Genomic DNA, 22,139 nt, shown 5'->3' with positions numbered 1-22,139 from the left:
GAAGATCAGATCCCCTTGGATATCAGCGACGTAATTCAAGTTCCCAGACCTGATCTGGTGACCGGGGGCATAGCTGTCGACCTGCTCAAGGTGGCCGGCCGAGTCGGCACGTAGCACGAAGCCGCCAAACACAAAGACCTGACAGGGGAGAAAAGTCTCCCTGGACATAGTATCATCGTTGATGAAGAGGCGCGCCATCAATCCTTCTGTTGACAACATGGCAGAGCTCTCAATGAAACCACCAATGTCGGTGTCAAAACTGACAGATCTCGGGTAGGGGGCCCAAGCTGTGTGTCTGAGGATGAATGGTCACAATGGATAAAGGGACACAATGTTTACCCAGGTTCGGGAACTCTTAAAGGAGGTAAAACCCTACATCCTACTTGATTGTATTAGATGAGTATAGGGGTTACAAGAGTTTATCTACCTCGAGATCGTAATGGCTAAACCCTAGCTTGTCTAGCCTATGAATCTTATGATGTTACCTTTGGTCTAAACCCTCCAGTTTATATAGATACCGGAGGGGCCAAGGGTCGTACAGAGTCGGTTCACGGAGAAAGGAAATAGCATATCCGAACACCTAATCTTGCCTTTTATGCATACAGGAGTCCCAACCGGACACGGGGGGTGGTCTTCTTCCTTCATCTTCATAGCCCATCAGTCCGGCCCATATCGGATAGGCTGGATGCCCGAGAACCCCCTAGTCCAGGACTCCCTCACTTGGTCTTTTCTTCATTCAGCGGTATTGTGGGATGAAGCGGCCCAGACCAACTTTACATGTCCACGTACATGAGACCGGTTTCATCGACTGACATGTGACTTTGTTGCATAAAGATGGCTAGCGGGTGTCTATCTCTCCCACCTTAGTTGAATCGGATTTAACAAAGGCGGTCCTTGTAGAAGGTTAATTAGCAACTTGCATATCAGCGTTGTGGCTTTGCATAGGTAAGAATCGTTCTTGCTAGATACCCATAGCAGCCACGTAAAACATGCAACAACAATTAGAGGATGTCTAACTTGTTTTTGCAGGGTATGTTTTGATATGATATGGCTAAAGACATGATGAGATATATTCAATGTATGAGATGATCATGTTTGTAATAGTTTATATTGACTTGCATGTCGATGCATACGGCAACTAGCAAGAGCCATAGGGTTTTCTTTAATTATTGTATGACTTGTATGTCAATCATTAAGTGCTATGTGATGCTTTACTTTATTGCTAAGTGGTAGCAATAGTAGTAGAAGCATGGTTGCGTGACAACCCCAATAGCGGCACAATGATGGAGATCATGGTGTCATGCAGGTGACGATGGAGATCATGCCAGTGCTTTGGAGATGGAGATCAAAAGCACAAGTTGATGGCCATATCATCTCACTTATGATTTGCATGTGATGTTAATCCTTTTATGCATCTTATTTTGCTTTGGACGACGGTAGCATTATAAGGCCTCACTAAAATTTCAAGATAAAATTGTGTTCTCCCCAAGTGTGCACCGTTGCGAAAGTTCGTCGTTTCGAAGCACCACGTGATGATCGATTGTGATAGAATCTACGTTCACATGATAGGTGCAAACCAGTTTTGCACATGAGGAACACTTGGGTTAAACTTGACGAGCCTAGCATGTACAGACATGGCCCCGGAACACAAGAGATCGAAAGGTCGAACATGAGTCATATAGTAGATATGATCAACATGGAGATGTTCACCATTGAAACCACCTCATCTCACGTGATGATCGGACTTGGGTTGGTGAATTTGGATCATGTTACACTCGGATGACCGGAGGGATGTCAATTTGAGTGGGAGTTCTTAAGTAATATGATTAATTGAACTCATTATCATGAACTATAGTCTAAGTTGTCTTTGCAAAGTATGTTGTAGATCAAAAGCTCACACTATAGCTCCTTGCTTTTAAATACGTTCCTAGAGAAAGTGTAATTTGAAATATACTGTAAGCAATTATGCAGACCAGAGCCATAGTTTGAGGATTGACCTCACTGCTGCACAGAAGGCTTATGTCCTTGGTGCAACGCTCGATGTGCCAACCCCTCTAGGGTCGTCTATGGATGTTGTGAACATCTAGCAGACACGTTCTAATGACTACTTGATAGTTTAGTGCGCCATGCTTTATGGCTTAGAATCGGGGCTCCAAAGGTGTTTTCAACGCCATGGAACATATGATATGTTCCAAGTGTTGAAATTGGTATTTCAGTGTCATGCTCGTGTTGAGAGGTATGATACCTCTGACAAGATCTGTGCCTACAAGATGGAGGAGAATAGCTCAGCCAGTGAGCATGTGCTCAGAATGTCTAGGTGCTACAATCGCTTGAATCAAGTGGGAGTTAATATTCCAAATGAGAAAGTGATTGACAGAGTTCTCCAGAAACTATCACCAAGCTACTAGAACTTCGTGATGAACTATAACATGCAAGGGATGGAGATGATCCTGGAGCAGTTTGTGGTAGGCCGCGGAGGTAGAAAGAAGGAGCATAAAGTGTTGATGGTTAACAAGACCACTAGTTTCAAGAAGGAGAAGGGAAAGAAGGGAAACTTCATGAATGGCAAGCCAGTTGCCGCTCCAATGAAGAAACCCAAGGTTGAACCCAAACCCGAGACTAAGTGCTTCTATTGTAAGGGGAATGGTCGCTGGTAGCGGAACTACCCCAAATACTTGGTAGATAAGAAGGCTGGCAACTTCAACAAAAGTATATTTGATATATGTGTTATTGATGTGTACCTTACTAGTACTCCTAGTAGCACCTGGGTATTAGATACCAGTTCAGTTGCTAACATTGGTAACTCGAAACAAAAGCTATGGAATAAACGGAGACTAGCTAAGGGTCGGGCGAGGTGATGATGTGTGTTGGAAGTGTTTCCAAGGTTGATGTGATTACCATCGCACACTCCCTCTACCTTCAAGATTAGTGTTGAACCTAGATAAATGTTATTCTCTACCTTCGAGATTAGTGTTGAACCTAGATAAATGTTATTTGGTGACTGCATTGAGCATGAACATGATTACATCGTGTTTATTGCAATACGGTTATTCATTTAAGTGAAAGAATAATGGTTATTCTGTTTAAATGGATAATACCTTCTATGGTCATGCACCCAGTGTGAAAGGTTCATTGAATCTCGATTGTAGTGATACACATGTTCATAACATTGATGCCAAAAGATGTAGAGTTGATAAAGATAGTACCACTTTCTTGTGGCACTACCGCTTAGGTCATATTGGTGTGAAGCGCATGAACAACCTCCATGTTGATGGACTTTTGGAGTCACTTGATTTTGAATCACTCGACACATGCAAACCATGCCTCATTGGCAAGATGACTAAAACCACGTTTTCTAGAACAATGAAACGGGCTAGTGACTTGTTGGAAATCATACATGCTGATGTGTGCGGTCCGATGTGTGTTGACGCGTGCGGTGGATATCATTATTTTCTCACCTGCACCGATGACTTGAGTAGATATGGGTATATTTACTTAATGAAGCATAAGTCTGAAATGTTTGAAAAGTTCAAGCAATTTCAGAGTGAAGTTGAGAATCATCATAACAAGAAGATTAAATTTCGATCAAGGGGGGGAATATCTGAGTTATGAGTTTGGCAATCACTTAAGACAATGTGGAATTGTTTCACAGTTGACGCCACCTGGAACACCACAGTGTAATGGTGTGTCCGAACGTCGTAATCGTACCTTATTGGATATGGTGCATTCTATGATGTCTCTTGCCGATCTGCCACTATTGTTTTGGGGTTATGCGTTAGAGACAGTTGCATTCACTTTAAATAGGGCACCATCTAAGTCCGTAGACACGACACCGTATGAACTATGGTTTGGCAAGAAACCTAAGTTGTCGTTTCTTAAGGTCTGGGGCTGTGATGCTTATGTCAAAAGGCTTCAGCCGGAAAAGCTCAAACACAAAGTGGACAAATGTGTCTTCATAGGATACCCAAAAGAGACAGTTGGGTATACCTCCTATCTTAGATCTGATGGTAAAGTGTTTGTCGCTAAGAACGGATCCTTTCTCGAGAAAGAGTTTCTCTCGAAAGAATTGAGTGGGAGGAAGATAGAACTTGATGAGGTTGTTGAACCTTTACTTCAACCAGAGAGTAGAGCAACACAGAAAGATGTTTCTGTGGCACCTACGTCAGTTGAAGAGGAAGCTAATGATGATGATCATGGATCTTCGGATCAAGTTACTGTCGAACCTCGTAGGTGGACAAGGGTACATACAGCTTCTGAGCGGTACGGTAACCCTGTCTTAGAGGTCATGTTGTTATACAACGGTGAACCTGCGAGCTATGGAGAAGCGATGGTGGGCACGGATTCCAACAAATTGCTAGGAGCCATGAAATCCGATATAGGATCCATGTATGAGAACAAAGTGTGGACTTTGGTGGACTTTTCCGATGATCGACAAGCTATTGAGAATAAATGGATCTTTAAGAAGAAGACAGACATTGATGGTAATGTCACCATTTGTGAAGCTCGACTTGTCGCAAATAAGTTTCTGAAAATTTCAAGGAGTTGACTATGATGAGACTTTCTCACTCATAGCGATGCTAAAGTCTGTTGGAATTATGTTAGCAGTTGCTACATTTTCAATTACGAAATCTGGCAGATGGAAGTCAAAACAAAGTTTCCTTGACGATTTCCGTGAGGAAACATTGCAGGTGATACAACCAGAAGGTTTTGTCAATCCTAAGGATGCTAAAAGGTATGCAAGCTCCAGCGATCCTTCTATGGACTAGAGCAAGCATCTCGGAGTTGGAACATATGCTTTGATGAGGTGATCAAAGCTTTTGAGTTCATACAAAGTTTGCAAGAAACTTGTATTTACAAGAAAGTGAGTGGAAGCGCTACAAATTTCTGATAAGTATATGTGGATGACATATTGTTGATCGGAAATGATGTAGATTTTCTTGAAAGCATAAAGGGTTGTTTGAAAGGAGTTTTTCAAAGGAAGACCTGGTAAAGCTGCTTACATATTGGGCAACAAGATCTATAGAGGTAGATCAAGACGTCTGATAAGACTTTCACGGAGCACATACCTTGACATGATTTGAAGGAGTTCAAAATGGATCAGTCAAAGAAGGAGTTCTTGCTTGAGTTGTAAGGTGTGAAGTTGAGTAAGACTCAAAGATCGACCATGGCAGAAGAAAGAGAAAGGACAAAGGTCGTCCCCTATGCCTTAGCCATAGGCTCTATACCATATGTCATGATGTGTACCGCACCTGATGTGTGCCTTGCCATGTGTCTGGCAAGGGGGCACAAGAGTGATCCAGGAGTTGATCACTGAACAGCGGTCAAAATTATCCTTAGAGGAATAAGAATATGTTTCTCGGTTATGGAGGTGATAAAGAGTTCGCCGTAAAGGGTTACGTCGATGCAAGCTTTAACACCAATCCGAATGACTCTGAGTAGCAAATCGGATACGTATAATGGAGCAGCCATTTGGAATAGCTCCAAGTGGAGCGTGGAAGCAACATCTACAATATGGCATAGAGATTTGCGAAGTACACATGGATCTGAATGTTGCAGACCCGTTGACTAAAACCTCTCTCGCAAGCATAACATGATCAAACCCTAGAACTCATTGAGTGTTAATCACATGGTGATGTGAACTATATTATTGACTCTAGTAAACTCTTTTGGGTGTTAGTCACATGATGTGAACTATGAGTGTTAATCACATGGCAATGTGAACTAGATTATTGACTCTAGTGCAAGTGGGAGACTGTTGGAAATATGCCCTAGAGGTAATAATAAATTGGTTATTATCATATTTCCTTGTTAATGATAATTGTTTATTATCCATGCTAGAATTGTATTGATCAGAAACTCAGATATATGTGTGGATACATAGACAACAACGTGTCCCTAGTAAGCCTCTACAGGACTAGCTCGTTGAGCAAAGATGGCTATGGTTTCCTAGCCATGGACATGAGTTTTCATTTGATAACGGGATCACATCATTAGGAGAATGACGTGATGGACAAGACCCAAGTTATGAACGTAGCATATGATCGTGTAAAGTTTATTGCTATTGTTTTCTGCATGTGAAGTATATGTTCCTATGACCATGAGATCATGCAACTCAGTGACGCCGGAGGAGTGCCTTGTGTGTACCAAACGTCGCAACGTAACTGGGTGACTATAAAGGTGCTCTACAGGTATCTCTGAGGGTGTCTGTTTAGTTGGCATGGATCAAGACTGGGATTTGTCACTCCGTATGATGGAGAGGTATCTTAGGGCCCACTCGGTAATACAACATCATAGTAAGCTTGCAAGTAATGTGACTAATGGGTTAGCCATGGGATCGTGTATTACGGAACGAGTAAAGAGACTTGCCAGTAACGAGATTGAACTAGGTATGGGGATACCGACGATCGAATCTTGGGCAAGTAACATACAATAGACAAAGGGAACTGCACACGGGATTAGCTGAATCCTTGACATTGAGGTTTGACCGATAAGATCTTCATAGAATATGTAGGAACAAATATGGGCATCCAGGTCCCTCTATTGGTTATTGACCATAGAGGTGTCTCGGTCATGTCTGCATAGTTCTCGAACCCGCAGGGTCTACACACTTAACTTTTGGTGACGAAGGTTGTTCGGAGTCCCGGATGAGATCCCAGACATGACGAGGAACTTCAGAATGGTACAGAGGTGAATATTGATATATTGGACGAAGGGTATTGGAGTCCAGAATTGTTCCGGGGGTACCGGGTGATGACCAACATGACCGAAAGGGGTTTCGGGAGGCCCCGACAAGTGTTGGGGGCCTCATGGGCCTAGAGGAGGGGGCACACCAGCCACTAAGGGGCCGAGCACCCCCCTCACCCCATCTCACGTTATCAGGAGAGGTGGGGCGCCCCCTCTAGGCTTCCCTCCACCTGGCTTGGGGGGCAAGTCACCCTAGGGTTTCCCTAGGGGAGATCCCATCTGCCCTGGCCGCCCCCCCCCCCTAGGGGAAACCCTAGGGGCGCCACCCCCTCCTCCCTTCCCCTATATATATAGAGGTAGAGAGAGGGCAGTCGCACCCTTGAACACATCTCTACGCCACGGCGCTGCCTCTCCTCCCCCTCGCATCCCTCTTCCTCTCCGTGGCGCTTAGCGAAGCTCTGCTGAGATTCCGCCACCACCACCGCCACCACACCGTCGTGCTACCAGAGGACTCGAGCTACTACTTCACCATCGCTCGCTGGATCGAGGAGGTGAAGGTGCCATCAAGTTGTACGTGTGTTGAACGCGGAGGTGCCGTCCGTTCGGCACTTGAATCAGAGTTCGCGGGACGGATCATGATTGGATCGCGAAGACGTTCGACTACATCAACCGTGTTTCTTAACGCTTCCACTTAGCAATCTACAAGGGTATGTAGATCCAATATCTCCTCTCTTAGATGGTCATCTCCTAGATTCAATCTTGGTGAGCGTAGGAAATATTTTGTTTCCCATGCAACATTACCCAACAATGGCATCATGAGCTAGGTCTATGCGTAGATGACATCACGAGTAGAACACAAAGGAGTTTGTGGGCGTTGATATTCAGATTGCTTCATGCCTTGATCTTTTCTTGATTCGGCCGTATTGTGGGATGAAGCGACCCGGACCAACTTTACATGTCCACGTACATGAGATCGGTTCCATCGACTGACATGTGACTTTGTTGCATAAAGATGGTTGGCGGGTGTCTGTCTCTCCCACCTTACTTGAATCGGATTCGACAATGGTGGTCCTTGTAGAAGGTTAATTAGCAACTTGCATATCAGCGTTGTGGCTTTGCATAGGTAAGAATCGTTCTTGCTAGATACCCATAGCAGCCATGTAAAACATGCAATAACAATTAGAGGACGTCTAACTTGTTTTTGCAGGGTATGTTGTGATATGATATGGCCAAAGATATGATGAGATATATTCGATGTATGAGATGATCATGTTTGTAATAGTTTATATCGACTTGCATGTCGATGCATACGGCAATCGGCAAGAGCCATAGGGTTGTCTTTAATTATTGTATGACATGTGTGTCAATCATTAAGAGCTATGTGATGCTTTACTTTATCGCTAAGTGGTAGAAATAGTAGTACAAGCATGGTTGGCGTGACAACCCCGATGGCGGCACGATGATGGAGATCATGGTATCATGCCGATGACGATGGAGATCATGTCGGTGCTTTGGAGCTGGAGATCAAAAGCACAAGTTGATGGTCATACCATGTCATTTATGATTTGCATGTGATGTTAATCCTTTTATGCATCTTATTTAGCTTAGGACGACGGTAGCATTATAAGGCCTCACTAAAATTTCAAGATAAAATTGTGTTCTCCCCAAGTGTGCACCGTTGCGAAAGTTCGTCGTTTCGAAGCACCACGTGATGATCGCGTGTGATAGACTCTACGTTCACATACAACGGGTGCAAGCCAGTTTTGCACATGCGGAACACTTGGGTTAAACTTGACGAGCCCAGCATGTACAGACATGGCCTCAGAACTCAAGAGATCGAAAGGTCGATCATGAGTCATATAGTAGATATGATCAACATGGAGATGTTCACCATTGAAACCACCTCATCTCACGTGATGATCGGACTTGGGTTGGTGAATTTGGATCATGTTACACTCGGGTGACCGGAGGGATGTCAATTTGAGTGGGAGTTCTTAAGTAATATGATTAATTGAACTCATTATCATGAACAATAGTCTAAGTTGTCTTTGCAAAGTATGTTGTAGATCAAAAGCTCGCGCTATAGCTCCTTGTTTTTAAATACGTTCCTAGAGAAAGTGTAATTTAAAATATACTGTAAGCAATTATGCAGACCAGGGTCATAGTTTGAGGATTGACCTCACTGCTGCACAGAAGGCTTATGTCCTTGATGCAACGCTCGGTGTGCCAACCCCTCTAGCGTCGTCTATGGATGTTGTGAACATCTAGCAGACACGTTCTGATGACTACTTGATAGTTTAGTGCGCCATGCTTTACGGCTTAGAATCGGGGCTCCAAAGGCGTTTTGAACGCCATGGAACATATGAGATATTCCAAGAGTTGAAATTGGTATTTCAGGCTCATGCCCGTGTTGAGAGGTATGCTCCAAAGGTGTCGTCCATTCGGTACTTGGATCAGAGTTCGCGGGACGGATCGTGATTGAATCGCGAAGTCGTTCGACTACATCAACCGCGTTTCTTAACGCTTCCGCTTAGCGATCTACAAGGGTATGTAGATCCAATCTCTCCTCTCTTAGGTGGTCATCTCCTAGATTCGATCTTGGTGAGCGTAGGAAATTTTTTGTTTCCCATGCAACGTTACCCAACAGGAGAAGTATACTCAGGCTCTCCTTGCTCGTGCTTGTCTTTCTTATCAATGCACGATTGATACTACAATGGAATTGGGCATTTACCTTGGACCCCAAGCGATATTGTCACCTTGTTGGGTGTGTTGTCTACCTCGGCATCACTCGTCCTAACATCTCTCATGATGTCCACATTTTGAGTCATTCGTTTCAGCTCCTACTCAGCTTCACTACTTCCACCTCCTTCGGGTTCTACGATACCTTCATGGAACCTCCTCTCGCCGCCTCTTCTTTCCTCATTTGAGTTCTTTGCAGCTTCAGGCGTAATCTGATGCGACTACCTGGGCTAGTGATCCCTGTGATCGTCAATCCTTCTCAGCCTAACCAGAGAAAAATATTCTTTTGCGTTGTTGGTTCAGCTACAGAGACAAAGGAGGGAAGGGCAGATAACTATATGTAAATGAAACCTTCACAAAATTAACACACACATCTTAGGTATTTGATCCTACAGTGTACAAAATAGCTACCTAGAACTGGTATAATCAAGTCAAACAACAACGAATATATATATATATAGGGAAAATCCATCCTACCACCCGGTGGTAGTTATCCCGTATGTCTCATATACTACCATGTGGTACTATATATAGTACTATATCATTTTAAATATATTCATATACTATATTTAAGAAATTTCAAAGCAAGATACATGAAAAAATTGTATATGGGCTCATAGTTTTTGTTATATTTGTGAAATACATACATATTTGTACGCAAAAAAGAGTATACTCAAAACTTGGTATATACTACCTAAAAATTAGTATATATACTACCTAATCATTGTTATATACTACATACTACACGTACATACTCTCAATTTTGAGAGATACTACATACAACATACAAAACGCAAGTGGTGGTAACTACCACTGCTTGTAGGAAACATTTGTCATATATATATATATATATATATATATATATATATATATATATATATATAAACTCTCCTTTGGTTTGAAGGAATTTTGTAGGAATTTCATAGGATAGGATTTTGAAAGGAAAATTTCTTTTAGAGCCCTTTGGTTTGTAGGAATGAAATCATATGCCTATGGAGGAATTCTTACTATCCTCCACATTTCATAGGAAAATAAACATTAGCCTAGACTCAATGGAAAAAATCATATGATGTGAATCAAAGGACATCCCTTTTCCTATTGCTACTCATAGGATTTGAGATGCATGTCATCTCATTTCCTATGACTTTCCTATTTCTATGATTTTCCTACCCTATGAATCAAAGGAGGCCTAAATTACTACAACTCCGATAGAAAAGCTGGACATAAGGTTTTTTCCAATTTTAAATTCAAAAATAGCCATATGAATCATTAAGATACACACATAAAAGCAATTCACTTTAAAAAAAATCTGAACTTAGGATTGATTTTTTATACACATGTATCCAGTCCAGTTCCTACATGCGTACAATAAATTAGTACAACTTCAACAGAAACATTGGAATATTTGTTGCCAGCATATAGTTTCACCCGAAACAAAACCAAATGGCGTTAGGACCCTGAAAAAACAGCCAGTTCAAATTTTAAACACAATTCTAAGGGAGGTCTACCTAGGTTGCCCATGTTGCCCATGTCTGCATAAATCACACAAAGGCTATCATCAGAGAAATCTAACTCCCACGAAGCATGCCATTTGATCACGTGACAATGTAGATACTAATCGGTTCATTCGACTTTTTTGATGAATCGGTTCGTTTGTCACAGCACGTGAATGAATCAACATGTCCATCGGCAGATTAGTTTTAGGACTGCACCTCTGAACCTACATTGCCTTTAGATTTCTGGAGCTTCATTCGTCCAAAATGAGCTGGACCAACATGTGTCTTCACCAGTTATTAGGTTACCATGCTAACCAATAGTAACCAGTTTTGCCACCAAAATAGTTTGTTTTATAACCCCATAGAGAAACCACGATAACTAAGTCTATTAATTGTAGCACTTCTTGGCCAGAGTGTTTGTTTTCCTGCTCCTATCCATGTACACTATGAGCACACATTCTAGTCATGCTTTCTTAGAAGTAGAACAATGGGTACACAACTACACATTCTAGTCATGATTTCATAGAAGTAGAACAATACAACCCATTTGCTGCTGACCAATTATTTGATTCATGTGGATGCATGTTTGGCTGATAAGGTCACACTTCTAACCATTTTTTTAGATAACGACACTTCTGACCGGTGTGTTTATTTTTCTGCTCCTATCCATGTATACTATGCACTTGCAGTTCCTACACAAGTGGTCTCTAGCTGTGTTGTCGCATTGATCTACTCCAGTTTGTTACCCCAATTTGTAGTAGTTTGTCTAGAATGTGTACCCATAACACTTTCCTTGATATATATTCATTTTCAAAAACAATAAAAATCAAGAAGGCTATTATCAGTAAGAATTAATGGTCAGGATACTCGGTGCATAATATCACGGAATATATTGGGACTCGCATAAGAACACTTGCACGAAATAAATAATGGGTGTGCCTATCAAGGCAACACAAATACTATTCTTTTCCTTGTTCAACGTTCAACCAAAGAATAAAAGAAGCATAGTAATGGACATCCTATGAGATCATCTCCAAACGTGGAGGCACTCACCCTTGGTACCGACCTTTGTAGCGGCTATGCTTATATTCAAAGCATACTAAGCTAAAATAGGAGGGGAAGGCATGAGAAAATATAAACACATCTGCACAACAAAAGGAAACTATATGTCAGGAACATACACACAGATAGATGGTATGGCAGAAGAACAACCAAAAACCTGAAGGGCTGCGACATATTGTGTGTAAGGCAGAAGAACAACTGAAAATCCTGATGGCATGGTATAAAAACATGATGAAACAAAACTCAATTTGGTAAACCTATATGTTTTTAAGAAAACAACCTGTAAAGCAACTCACACCCATATCAATGTCAAACAGATAGCAACACTGTTTCTTAAAAGCCTATGATACTATTTGTATTTACAATATATGCTCAGATACATAGTAACAAAACTGAATAATTTAAGTACTTAGACAGAGACGGTTTGGAGCAGAGTGTCATCGACGGTGAAGTGAGAAGCTGCAGCAGAGGGCTTCATGGCGAGGCAACAGGCTCAAGCAGAACAGGGAAGCGAACATGCATCTACACAATAAAATTTTAAGCATGGATCTGCAAATAAAGATTGCCCAGATGGAAGAACAATAGCCTGGGCAAATGATTGAGCTACACATGAGAATAAGATGACCTAATGAGTGTAAATAAAAATTTCTTGCATGAACAAAATTGTACATATAGACAGTCCAGCTTCCGCACATGAACAAAAATCTACAGATAGACACAGCCCAGCATGAGCAAAAATCTACAGAGACAAACAACAGCAAAATCAGATCAATTCTTTCATGTGACCATCCATCCAACCTGAAATCCACAACAATATATGGTTAGACAATCCTACAAAATTAAAGAACACCACACCAAAACAAATGTAAATCCAGATCTGCCTCTCCTTGAACACCAAACCAAATCACCAAGGTTTGCTGTTCCACTCCCAAACAGTCCCAAATCCATAATAGAGGTAAATGGTTTTATACATTTTGAGTATCACCCAATGTTTCTGGTTGGGATTGACGTTGTACACAAAGATGCAAGCAAGCTGTGTAGCAAAGATGAAAAAATGAAGAGACTGCATGTTGACCTACTCATGATGTAAAGAGTTACTCCCTCCGTCCCATAATATAAGACATTTTTGACACTGTCATAGTGTCAAAAAAACGTCTTATATTATAGGAAGGAGGGAGTACTTTTCAACCATTGCTATGGCAACACAGCACATCAACACCTGAGCAACACAACAAATACCGCAGACCAGCTACAACACAGGTATAATTTAATAAAGAAACATAGTGCTTAGAAATGTTGATTTGAATTTTGAACCTTGTCAGCAAGTGGTCCAGATATGAACCAATTACACAACCAATGCCCATCTTTATTGCTAAGAACACATCCAACTATTTTTAGAGAACGACATGCAATGCTAGAATGGTTATTTACCACCTTCTGTGACTACAGTAAACTTCAAGCACTTTGGACATCTACAAGGTTCATCATCATATCGAATTCAGGGCATTTCACCATTCTTCAATACCAAATATCCATCTTCATTTGATATGCAGATCTCAGTCACAGCCTGATGGCATATCGAATTCAAGACATTTCACCATTCTTCAGTACCAAGTGTCCATCTTCATTTGAGATGCAGATCTCAGTCACAGCCTGATGGTACTCTTTCTCACTAATTTTTCTCTTTAAGATACTCAGAGCACAATCAAGGATTTCCTGCTTCTTTAATGTTCCATTGGGAACTCTATCACGGAAGAGCTTAATGAGACAATTTCGCACACTAGCCTTCTCCTCAGACTTTTGAACATATAAATCATGGACAGGAACAGCAACAAGACGTATTGAAGCATCAAGCTCTTTACGAGAAAGTGAAACACAAGTTTGTGCAGCGTTTGACAGAGCTTGGAATCTTGCTCCATCTTTCCTGTCAGAGGCATATTTTACTGCCAAGTGCCTCAAGTCTCTAACAACGGCCGGAAAGCTGCGAACTTTATTGGCAGTGAAGACACTATCCAAGACAGAGCGCACATGGTTTTCACTTCCTTGAACGAGGCCATCCTTGGTCTTACCCATTACTGGATCAGGCCCTTTCACAGGAATGTTAGATTTGGTTGAGTTCTTGGTTTTCCTTTGTTCAGTAGCACTGCATTTCTCTAGGGAATCAGGCATGGTTGCAGCACGGACCGACCAAGCATTTTCTTGCTCCTTGACTATATGGGAGTAACGTTTTATGAAGGATGAATCTGCTGCTACTATAAACTTGTAGTCTTGAAGCTTCTCCCTTCTTTTACCCAGCGGATTCAATATCATGTTCCTTGCTCGCTCATCTCTGATCAGTCTCTCCACATACTTCACAGGTATGGATTCCATTTTTGTAAACTCGAGCATAATTTGATCCCTTTTGGAAGCGAGTCCATCATCATACAACAAAGAACTTCTGCAGACCCATAAACCACGCACCAAATCAGCATACACCGGAAGAGTTTCCAGAAGGTCTTCCTCCGAACAGTCTGGAGCAAGATGCATTAGAGCAACAAATCGACTCACTTGTGACACCTCAGTAAACCATTTCTTCAGGCGCTCTTCCAGTGGAAGTGGAAGCATCTCCCGGATCGCCTGGCTTCTGTTAATATTCTTGCTGCCTGTCGGCCCTCCAGGACACAATGACAATGCATAATCATGTGTGCTCATTGTGAAATCTATAGGCCTGCCCTCGCTCGCTACCATCTCAGCATAGTACTTGCTTGCAACATCACTCCCAGCTGGTTCGTAAGTGAGAGAAATCCATGGCTCAGGTTCTTCAGGGGAGACCTTGGAACCATCTGGGTGCTGACTTCCCTTAACCGATGGAACAGCCTGGCGACCAGCACCACCACCATTTGTTTCCACCTGTTGCAAAGGCTGCCTAGTACGCGAAGCACCAGAAATCAGATGCGGCATTGACGGCCGCAGCTGCATCACCGCATCAAGATGATTCAGATGAACCATGTTGCCTCGGAGAACTCCAACGGCATAGTCAGACACATAGGCCGCCTCCGATGATGACAGCGTCTGCGTCGTCAGCCTCAGAGACGCAGAAACCTCCGGGTCGTAATTGTCGCTCTGCGTATCGACCTCCAAGTCCACCTCAACCTTTGAGCTCCCTGGCTTCACGCGCACCTCCTTGCACACCTCACCGAGCTCGTACGGACGCCAGCATGGCCTCAGCGGATACTGCATGATGTACAGCTTGCTGTCCTTGTCGAAGGGCTTTGGCGTGAAGTAGACGTCGATCTCCCGCACCACAAAGTCCTCGTCCTCGACATCCATGTCATCCGCGCCCTCGCCGGCGCCCACCCTGTCCGTGTCGGTCTCCATCGCATCCACGCCGCCCTCCGGCAGCGTGGCCGCCGCCACGGCGTAGGGGTCACCCTCCTCCGGTTTTGGCTCCGGCTCCGGCTCCGGCTTGTCCTTGGGCTTGGGCGCCGGCTTGGCCTTCGGCTTCGGCTTGGGCTTGGGCTTGGGCTTGCCCTTGACGTTGGGTTGGAAGCGGACGGAGGGGGCAGCGGCGGCGGCGGAAGAGGCCGGGGCGTCGAGGGAGGCGAGGTCGGCCATGTCGATGTCGCCGTCCGTCGCCATGGCTGCCGCTGGCGGCGTGCTGCTAGGGTTCCGCCGCCGAGGGGATTTGGGTTTTCTATTTCTCAGGAAAGAGGTGTGCGGCAACTCGGGGGAGACGAGCGACAGACGCTGCTTATTATCCCGTGCGTTGCTTTGGGCTTGGGCCTGCGGATGCAGAAATGGCAGGCCTGTGCAGCAACGCTGAACAACTCCCTCAAAGAAAAAAACTTTGCGGGGTTTTTTTCTGTTTTTGCGGGGAACCTTTGCGAGGTTGCCTAAAAAAAGAAAAAACTCCCTAAAAAAAAATTGCGGGGAACACAAAATTTTGGCTGGTGTACTGCTGCATCCAGCCAACCACGCGGCCCTTTGGTTTGGGCACGTAACACGAACGTGAACGTCCATCGATCTTGACCACATGCTTTCATTCATGGTAGCACCCCCTTCGTAAAGAAATATAAGAGCATTTAGATCACTAAAACTTATATAATCATGGTTTGCTGTCCATCTCAAGAGGGAATATCATATAATCAGACGATCGTTGCAAGATCGGGCTGAAAATTCAAGCAGACGGGAATAATAGTACAGCTCTCAAGCTTTCTTCGAGCCATTAGCTTTGCCACGGGGGGTTCAGGTTCCTACTTCTACATCGACACATATAATACTAGTACTATACAAACATTACAACAACAGGTGATTACCGAAAGTCCATCTCTACGTACATTCAGTCATTCAATCATAGCCGGACGAGACTGAAGGATGCAAATCTACTCAAGGGGGTCTCTCCTCCCCCATGCAGCTATAATTCCGCATATCCCGCCTGCAACCCGAGACCGCCGCGCATGAAATTCTAAACACATAAAGTCACATTAACTTACAATGCAACTCCATGCCGTAGGAAACCACAGCATGGAAGCTCAGCCCAAGGGTGCCAGTCAGTCAGTGTTCTCATCTCCTTGTGCTGATCAAGGGGTAGCCCGACGCCCAAATACGGGCGTGCTGCCCCTCTAGCCTCGCTTGCAGTAACTTCGCCTTGAGCGTATTGTCTTTTGAGCCGAGAGACCGTGCCGGCGAGGACTCGGATATTTCATGGTCCAGCGACGGGCGATGATGATTCTTCAGCTGCCGCGATGGACTGCGCAGGTTGTGCAGATCGCCTGTGGTAGCACATTCAGATATCTGGTAGTCTAACGACGCTCGTTGGTTCTTCAGTTGCCAGGATGGACTGCGCAGACCGCGTACATCACCTGCAGTAGCACATTCAGATATTTGGTAGTCCAACGACGCGCGTTGATGATTCTTCAGCTGCCGGGCTGGACTGTGCAGATTGTGGAGTAGATCGCTTGAAGAAGCACATTCACGAAACTGATACGTCCGGGGATGATGATCGTGCGGTTTTCGCTCTAGAAATGCATGCTGAGGAGCCTCTGATTTGATCTTCAGCAGGTCATCATGCAACCGTCGAGATACTTGGGTCATGACTGTTTCATTCTGCACATCTATAGGATCGATCCTGTCACAGTTGCGGGAGCTGATTTCTGGTGCCGAAGTATGCAGCTGTGCTTTGCTGCTGCCTGGCTTCACCTTGCCTTTTTCTGAACGAGGCCTTGCGGTTGAGATCCTCGAGCCTTCAACAGACACACCATCGGAAAACTCCAGTCTTCTCATTGGTGAATACATGCAGTCGGCGACTGTTCGTCGAGTTCCTGCAAGGTCATGAGTCTGCACAGCATCTCCATGCATGTTCAACTCAAAGCAATGCAAGTCGCTAGCAACGGAATTTTCATCGTCTTCAGCTAACCGAGGGGCACTAGTGGCTCCATTTAAGTGCAGAGATTCAAGGGACTGTCGACACAAGCTTGTGTCTCCCTTTTCATTACCAGTATGTTTGTTAACACCATAGAAGTTGCTTGATCTTCTACCATGAAGGAAACTCTGTATTTCACCGCTCAACCTCTCCGTTATTGAGGTTTTCCCTTCTGAATCTCCCCTGGCATCAGCATTTTGCATCTGTATTCGCTCGTCGAGCCATGCTTCTGAAATATGAACCACCAGCTTATCAGTCTTGTGTTCATACTCCTTTACATGCCTTTGCTTCAACACCCTCACTTCCTCTTCGTAGTTTCTGATTCCTAACGCAAACTCGTCGCAAAGATCTTCCAACAGGCGAGTTGCTTTCTGCTCTTTTTCCAGGTCCTTTACAGCCTTGAGAAATGCTGGTTTCATCGCAGACAACTCTTTCCCTAGCTTCCTGTGGAGATTCTCAGAATGTTTCCTCAGATGTCTCTCAGCTTCAAGCTCCTCTTGCAGCGAACGAAGGGTTGCTCTAAGCTTCTCTTGTTCCTTGTTTTTCCGAGCCATTTTGTCTTCACTGACTTGCCTGGCCAGAGACTCAATTTCATAGTGATATCGCTGCCTCTCTTGCGTAAGCTCTTGAACACGTGCCTGTGTATTCTGCAACTCCGATTTCAACCCCTTAACTGCTGACACATCAACCGCATGCTGTTCTTCCAAGCTCCAAATACGATTCAGAACTTTCAATAGCTCTGTTGATGTTTTAAGATTGCACCCTGCATCCCTGTATCTATCCCTGAAATTCAATGACCGGGTAGGACTGACAAGGTTTATGGTAGCAGCCTGTTTAATGAATGGACAGAAAAATACGATTGTGAAAAACATGTTTCTTTCAATTTTATAGCTGCAAAATACTAAACCAATAACATAACATGGCCTCATTGGCGACAGAGAAAAACAAGCATATGATTATAAATAGATTCCTAAAAAATGGCACTACCAGTAGCATGCATGATCACAGTGCAGACTACAGAAATAATATTGGCATTCCAGTCTTGAGATAATAACGCATAATAAGCAACAACCATAATAGCATGTACAGATTCAAATGCTAATTTGCTTACACAATAACACGAAAACTAGAACACTAAAATTACCAAGAGATGGGTAAAGGGAGAGGAAGTGTGTGCATACCCCAATTGAGCTAGTGTAGCTTGCAGGAGAAAGAGACTGCCTTGAATGGCATCGATCTTCATGTAACTTTTCATGTTCCATCAATGGTGCTGAAAGATCCCTACCACAGCCACCTGAAATATGTGCCTGAAATGCGACAGAAGAAGTAAGCTATGGAATTCAGAAATCATGGCTTTGTAAAATAACAAAGCGCTAAGCTTTGAAGCTTACAGCAGAAAAGATGACTCTTCATTGGAATTACATTAAGAGAGTTCAAAATGCATGGCTTTTCGAACAAAAGAAGAACTTAAGCTTTGGCACCTCCAAGAGAAAGCATTGTTCCCTTCAACTAAAACAAGTTTGGGAGGCATCATTCAAAAATTGGCATCATATCAATGCTAGCAAAAAAATCTCTTCAGAAACTTATGTACTTAAAATGGTAAGATCCTATTGATTGAGCATGTACATCACTATAAGAAAAACAGAACATGATCCTACAATACAACATTGCACCAAACAGTTATACATCTAATATGATCCGTAAGTACAAGACAAACTGAAATCCTTTTGTGTGGAATGTGTGATGGCAATACGGCATTGCTCAGCTTAGTGCAGAACGCAAGCTTTTTAGACAGTAGAAGTCTTGGACTGCAAGCTCGTTACCCTTTCATTCTGTGCTCGTTTTTGCCACATAGTTATGCTACCCATCTATTACTGTGACACGTTTCTCCATATATACCTTGTAATACTTTGGCTTATCTAATAGAAGCTGGGTGTTTTCCCTTTTGTCAGGGAAAGAAAATTTAGAAGAGCATGAGGTACAGGTTCATTTTTGTATATATTTTGGGATCATTGCACAGTGAGGAACATTAAGGTTATAATTAGAAGATGGAATCATATTTTCCAAGCTCAGAAGTACACTAAAATTGCCAACATTTTATCGCAAAGATCCCAAACAACACAAAGATATTTTTACACCTTCAGAATTGGGATTTTGCTGGGAGAACATCAAGAAAAATAATCACAATCATCAGCCATGCAAGAAATCAAATGCCAGGTCGAAAAGTACATCTCAAAGAACTAAGAATAAATAGGACTGCTAGAATATTTGCCCGCCCATGATTTGTGAATGATCGCCTGGAGGTTTTTCCTTTGACCATTCTATGTCTTTTCCTTAGCTTTTGCATGATCTTACAATAATCAACCGATCATACTCTCAAAACCAAACAAAGAATTTGGTGATCCTAATGAAAAAATTCCTAATCAAAAAACCTCTACATGAGGTGTGGTTTTCAGTACCTTGGAATCGAAAGGTTTTAGACTTACTAGAACTAAAACCGAGTACATGAGGTGCGATTTCAATACTACTAGGCACGAGGAGGAGGAGGTTAGCCTTGATGGGCAGGTGGTGCCTCAGAATGACACCCTTCAATGTTTGGGGTCAATGCTGCAGAAGGATGGGGATATCGATGAAGATGTGAACAATCGAATCAAGGCCGGATGGATGAAGTGGGCCAAGCTTCTGGCATTCTCTCCGACAAGAGAGTGCCACAAAAGCTAAAAGGCAAGTACTATAGGACGGTGGTCCAACCCGCAATGTTGTATGGCGCTGAGTGTTGGCCGACTAAAAGGCGACATGTTCAACAGTTAGGTGTGACGGAGATGTGCATGTTGAGATGGATGTGTGGCCACATAAGGAAGGACCGAGTCCGGAATGATGATACACGAGACAGAGTTGGGGTAGCACCGATTGAAGAGAAGCTTATCCAACATCGTCTGAGATGGTTTCGGCATATTTAGCGGAGGCCTCCAGAAGCGTCAGTGCATAGCAAATGGCTGAAGCATGCTTATAATGTCAAGAGAGGTCGGGGTAGACCGAACTTGACATGGGAGGAGTCCGTAAAGAGAGATCTGAAGGACTAGAGTATCACCAGAGAACTAGCCATGAACATGGGTGCGTGGAAGCTTGCTATCCATGTGCCAGAACCATGAGTTGGTTGCGAGATCTTATGGGTTTCACCTCTAGCCTACCCCAACTTGTTTGGGGCTGAAGGTTTTGTTGTTGTTGTTGTTGTTGTTGTGAAAACCTCTACCATACACGGCTGATGACTTGTTTCCGTAACAGTGCATTTAAAACTAATACTGTTACTACTAGTATTTAGTTGCAGGTTCTATGTGTAAAGCGTACTCCAAATTCCCCTAGAAGAAGGGTAGTCCAAATTCCATTCTGTTGCAGCAACTGCTCGGTGGTAAATTTCAGGACATTCTATCACTAAGCAGCCAATGCACAAACGCCAGGGGGCCACATTAACACTAGACATGCCCGATTCATGTGCCAAAATTACGTACGAGCTCGCCCTCAATTGAAAGGAGGGTACAAGTATATACTGTGACAGCAGTGGATTTCGGATTTATTGCACATTACTTCTTGTCTTCCTGACATTTTGACAGTCCAACACCACAAAAGTGGAGAACAAAATAGTAGAAATCTCAGAGCGAGGCTAAGGCTAATCGAATCGAACAACGCGGTGTGCTTGGTACTGCATTTTAGGACCTGATCTCTGCCTCGAAAATAGTCGAGGAAGGGGCACTTTGCGGCTAGGATTTTCTAGTAGCGCCGAAATGGCTAAGTCTCAAGAAGCAGCAGCATATGATATGTTGCTTTGGCAGAAAAGCTACTCTATCCGCCGCACTGGCATGTGCATTGAGGAACAAATTCTAACATATTGATCCACTGAAAATTCGGCGACAATGACATGATGCCAATGTAGAGTATATGTATATAGAGTTGTTAGCAGGAAAAGACGGCTAGTAAAAATAGCAGACAGCAACTGACTAGCGACGTCACCAACGTTGACCAGGGAAAGCAGAGAGGCGGGGCGGTAGTAGAGCTCTCACCCGATCCACGTCGTCGTTGTCGTCGCCGTCGCGGCGGGGGGACGCAGCGGGCCCCCTCCGCGCGCGCCTGCGGATCCGGCGGCCGGCGCCCGCGGCCCTGATGACGTCCTGGATCTCCCACAGGGTGGCGCCCAGCTGCCGCGCGGACGCCCCCGACGAGCTCCTCCTCCCCGCAGCCGCCGCGTCCGCCGGCGGCTCCTCCGGCCGCGGTGGCGACGCCTCGAGCTTCCAGGACGGCGAGGGCGTGGCGCGGCCCGCTCTCCGCCGCGCCCGCGCGGCCGCCAGCTCCCGCCGCAGCGGCGCCGGGGCGGCGGAGTCCTCCTGCGGCTCTTCCCGCGGCCGATTCGGGGTCCCATGGCATGGCTGCTCCCCGCCGACACCGCATTTCTGCGGCAGCGCCGCCGCTGCCGCTGCCGCTGTCGGTGGCTCTACGTCCATGGCTGCTGCCCCGCTATCTTGGCGTGCGGCGTGCGTGCCCCTCTTCCGCTTTCCCTTTCCCTGCTGGCTTTTTCTTGTTCCTCCTTGGACGCTCTGACTATGGAGCCATCGTGCCCTGCGTCCTCAGCTTCGCTTCCTTGTGCTGTCTCCCTGTGCACAGTGTTTGCAGGAGTAGAATCCCAGGCAGTAGAATCCCAGGCCGTTTTTTTACTGCCGCGGTGTGAAGGGAAAAGGGGTGGCCTGCTCTGGAGAACGGCGGTT

The 22,139-nt window shown here is 44.4% G+C and overlaps 2 protein-coding genes across 2 annotated transcripts; both read right to left on the bottom strand.

Annotated features, from left to right (window-relative positions):
• Window positions 1-13,224: 13,224 nt before the first annotated feature.
• LOC119337258 lies at window positions 13,225-15,673 on the bottom strand. Its single transcript, XM_037609377.1, has one exon. The coding sequence runs from the start codon at window positions 15,597-15,599 to the stop codon at window positions 13,566-13,568; it is 2,034 nt and encodes a 677-aa protein (XP_037465274.1). The 5' UTR covers window positions 15,600-15,673; the 3' UTR covers window positions 13,225-13,565.
• Window positions 15,674-16,130: 457 nt separating this feature from the next.
• LOC119337906 (uncharacterized protein At5g41620-like) lies at window positions 16,131-21,995 on the bottom strand. The gene is made up of 3 exons (XM_037610156.1): window positions 21,441-21,995; window positions 18,564-18,689; window positions 16,131-18,212 (listed from the first exon to the last, which is right to left on the bottom strand). Exons 1-3 carry the CDS (start codon window positions 21,876-21,878, stop codon window positions 16,524-16,526), a joined length of 2,253 nt encoding a protein of 750 aa, XP_037466053.1. The 5' UTR covers window positions 21,879-21,995; the 3' UTR covers window positions 16,131-16,523.
• Window positions 21,996-22,139: the final 144 nt, after the last annotated feature.

This window comes from Triticum dicoccoides, chromosome 7B, assembly GCF_002162155.2.
Source record: "Triticum dicoccoides isolate Atlit2015 ecotype Zavitan chromosome 7B, WEW_v2.0, whole genome shotgun sequence".
Lineage (NCBI taxonomy): Eukaryota > Viridiplantae > Streptophyta > Magnoliopsida > Poales > Poaceae > Triticum > Triticum dicoccoides.
This window is presented reverse-complemented; position numbering and strand designations above follow the sequence as displayed.

Excerpts from the sequence above, each read along its gene's own strand:
- LOC119337258 (XM_037609377.1), bottom strand. The coding sequence starts at position 15,599 with ATGGCGACGGACGGCGACATCGACATGGCCGACCTCGCCTCCCTCGAC.
- LOC119337906 (XM_037610156.1), bottom strand. The coding sequence starts at position 21,878 with ATGGACGTAGAGCCACCGACAGCGGCAGCGGCAGCGGCGGCGCTGCCG. Across the intron at positions 18,690-21,440 it reads ACAACGACGACGTGGATCGG|GCACATATTTCAGGTGGCTG; the intron begins GTGAGAGCTCTA and ends GTCGCATTTCAG. Across the intron at positions 18,213-18,563 it reads GCTACACTAGCTCAATTGGG|GCTGCTACCATAAACCTTGT; the intron begins GTATGCACACAC and ends TTCATTAAACAG.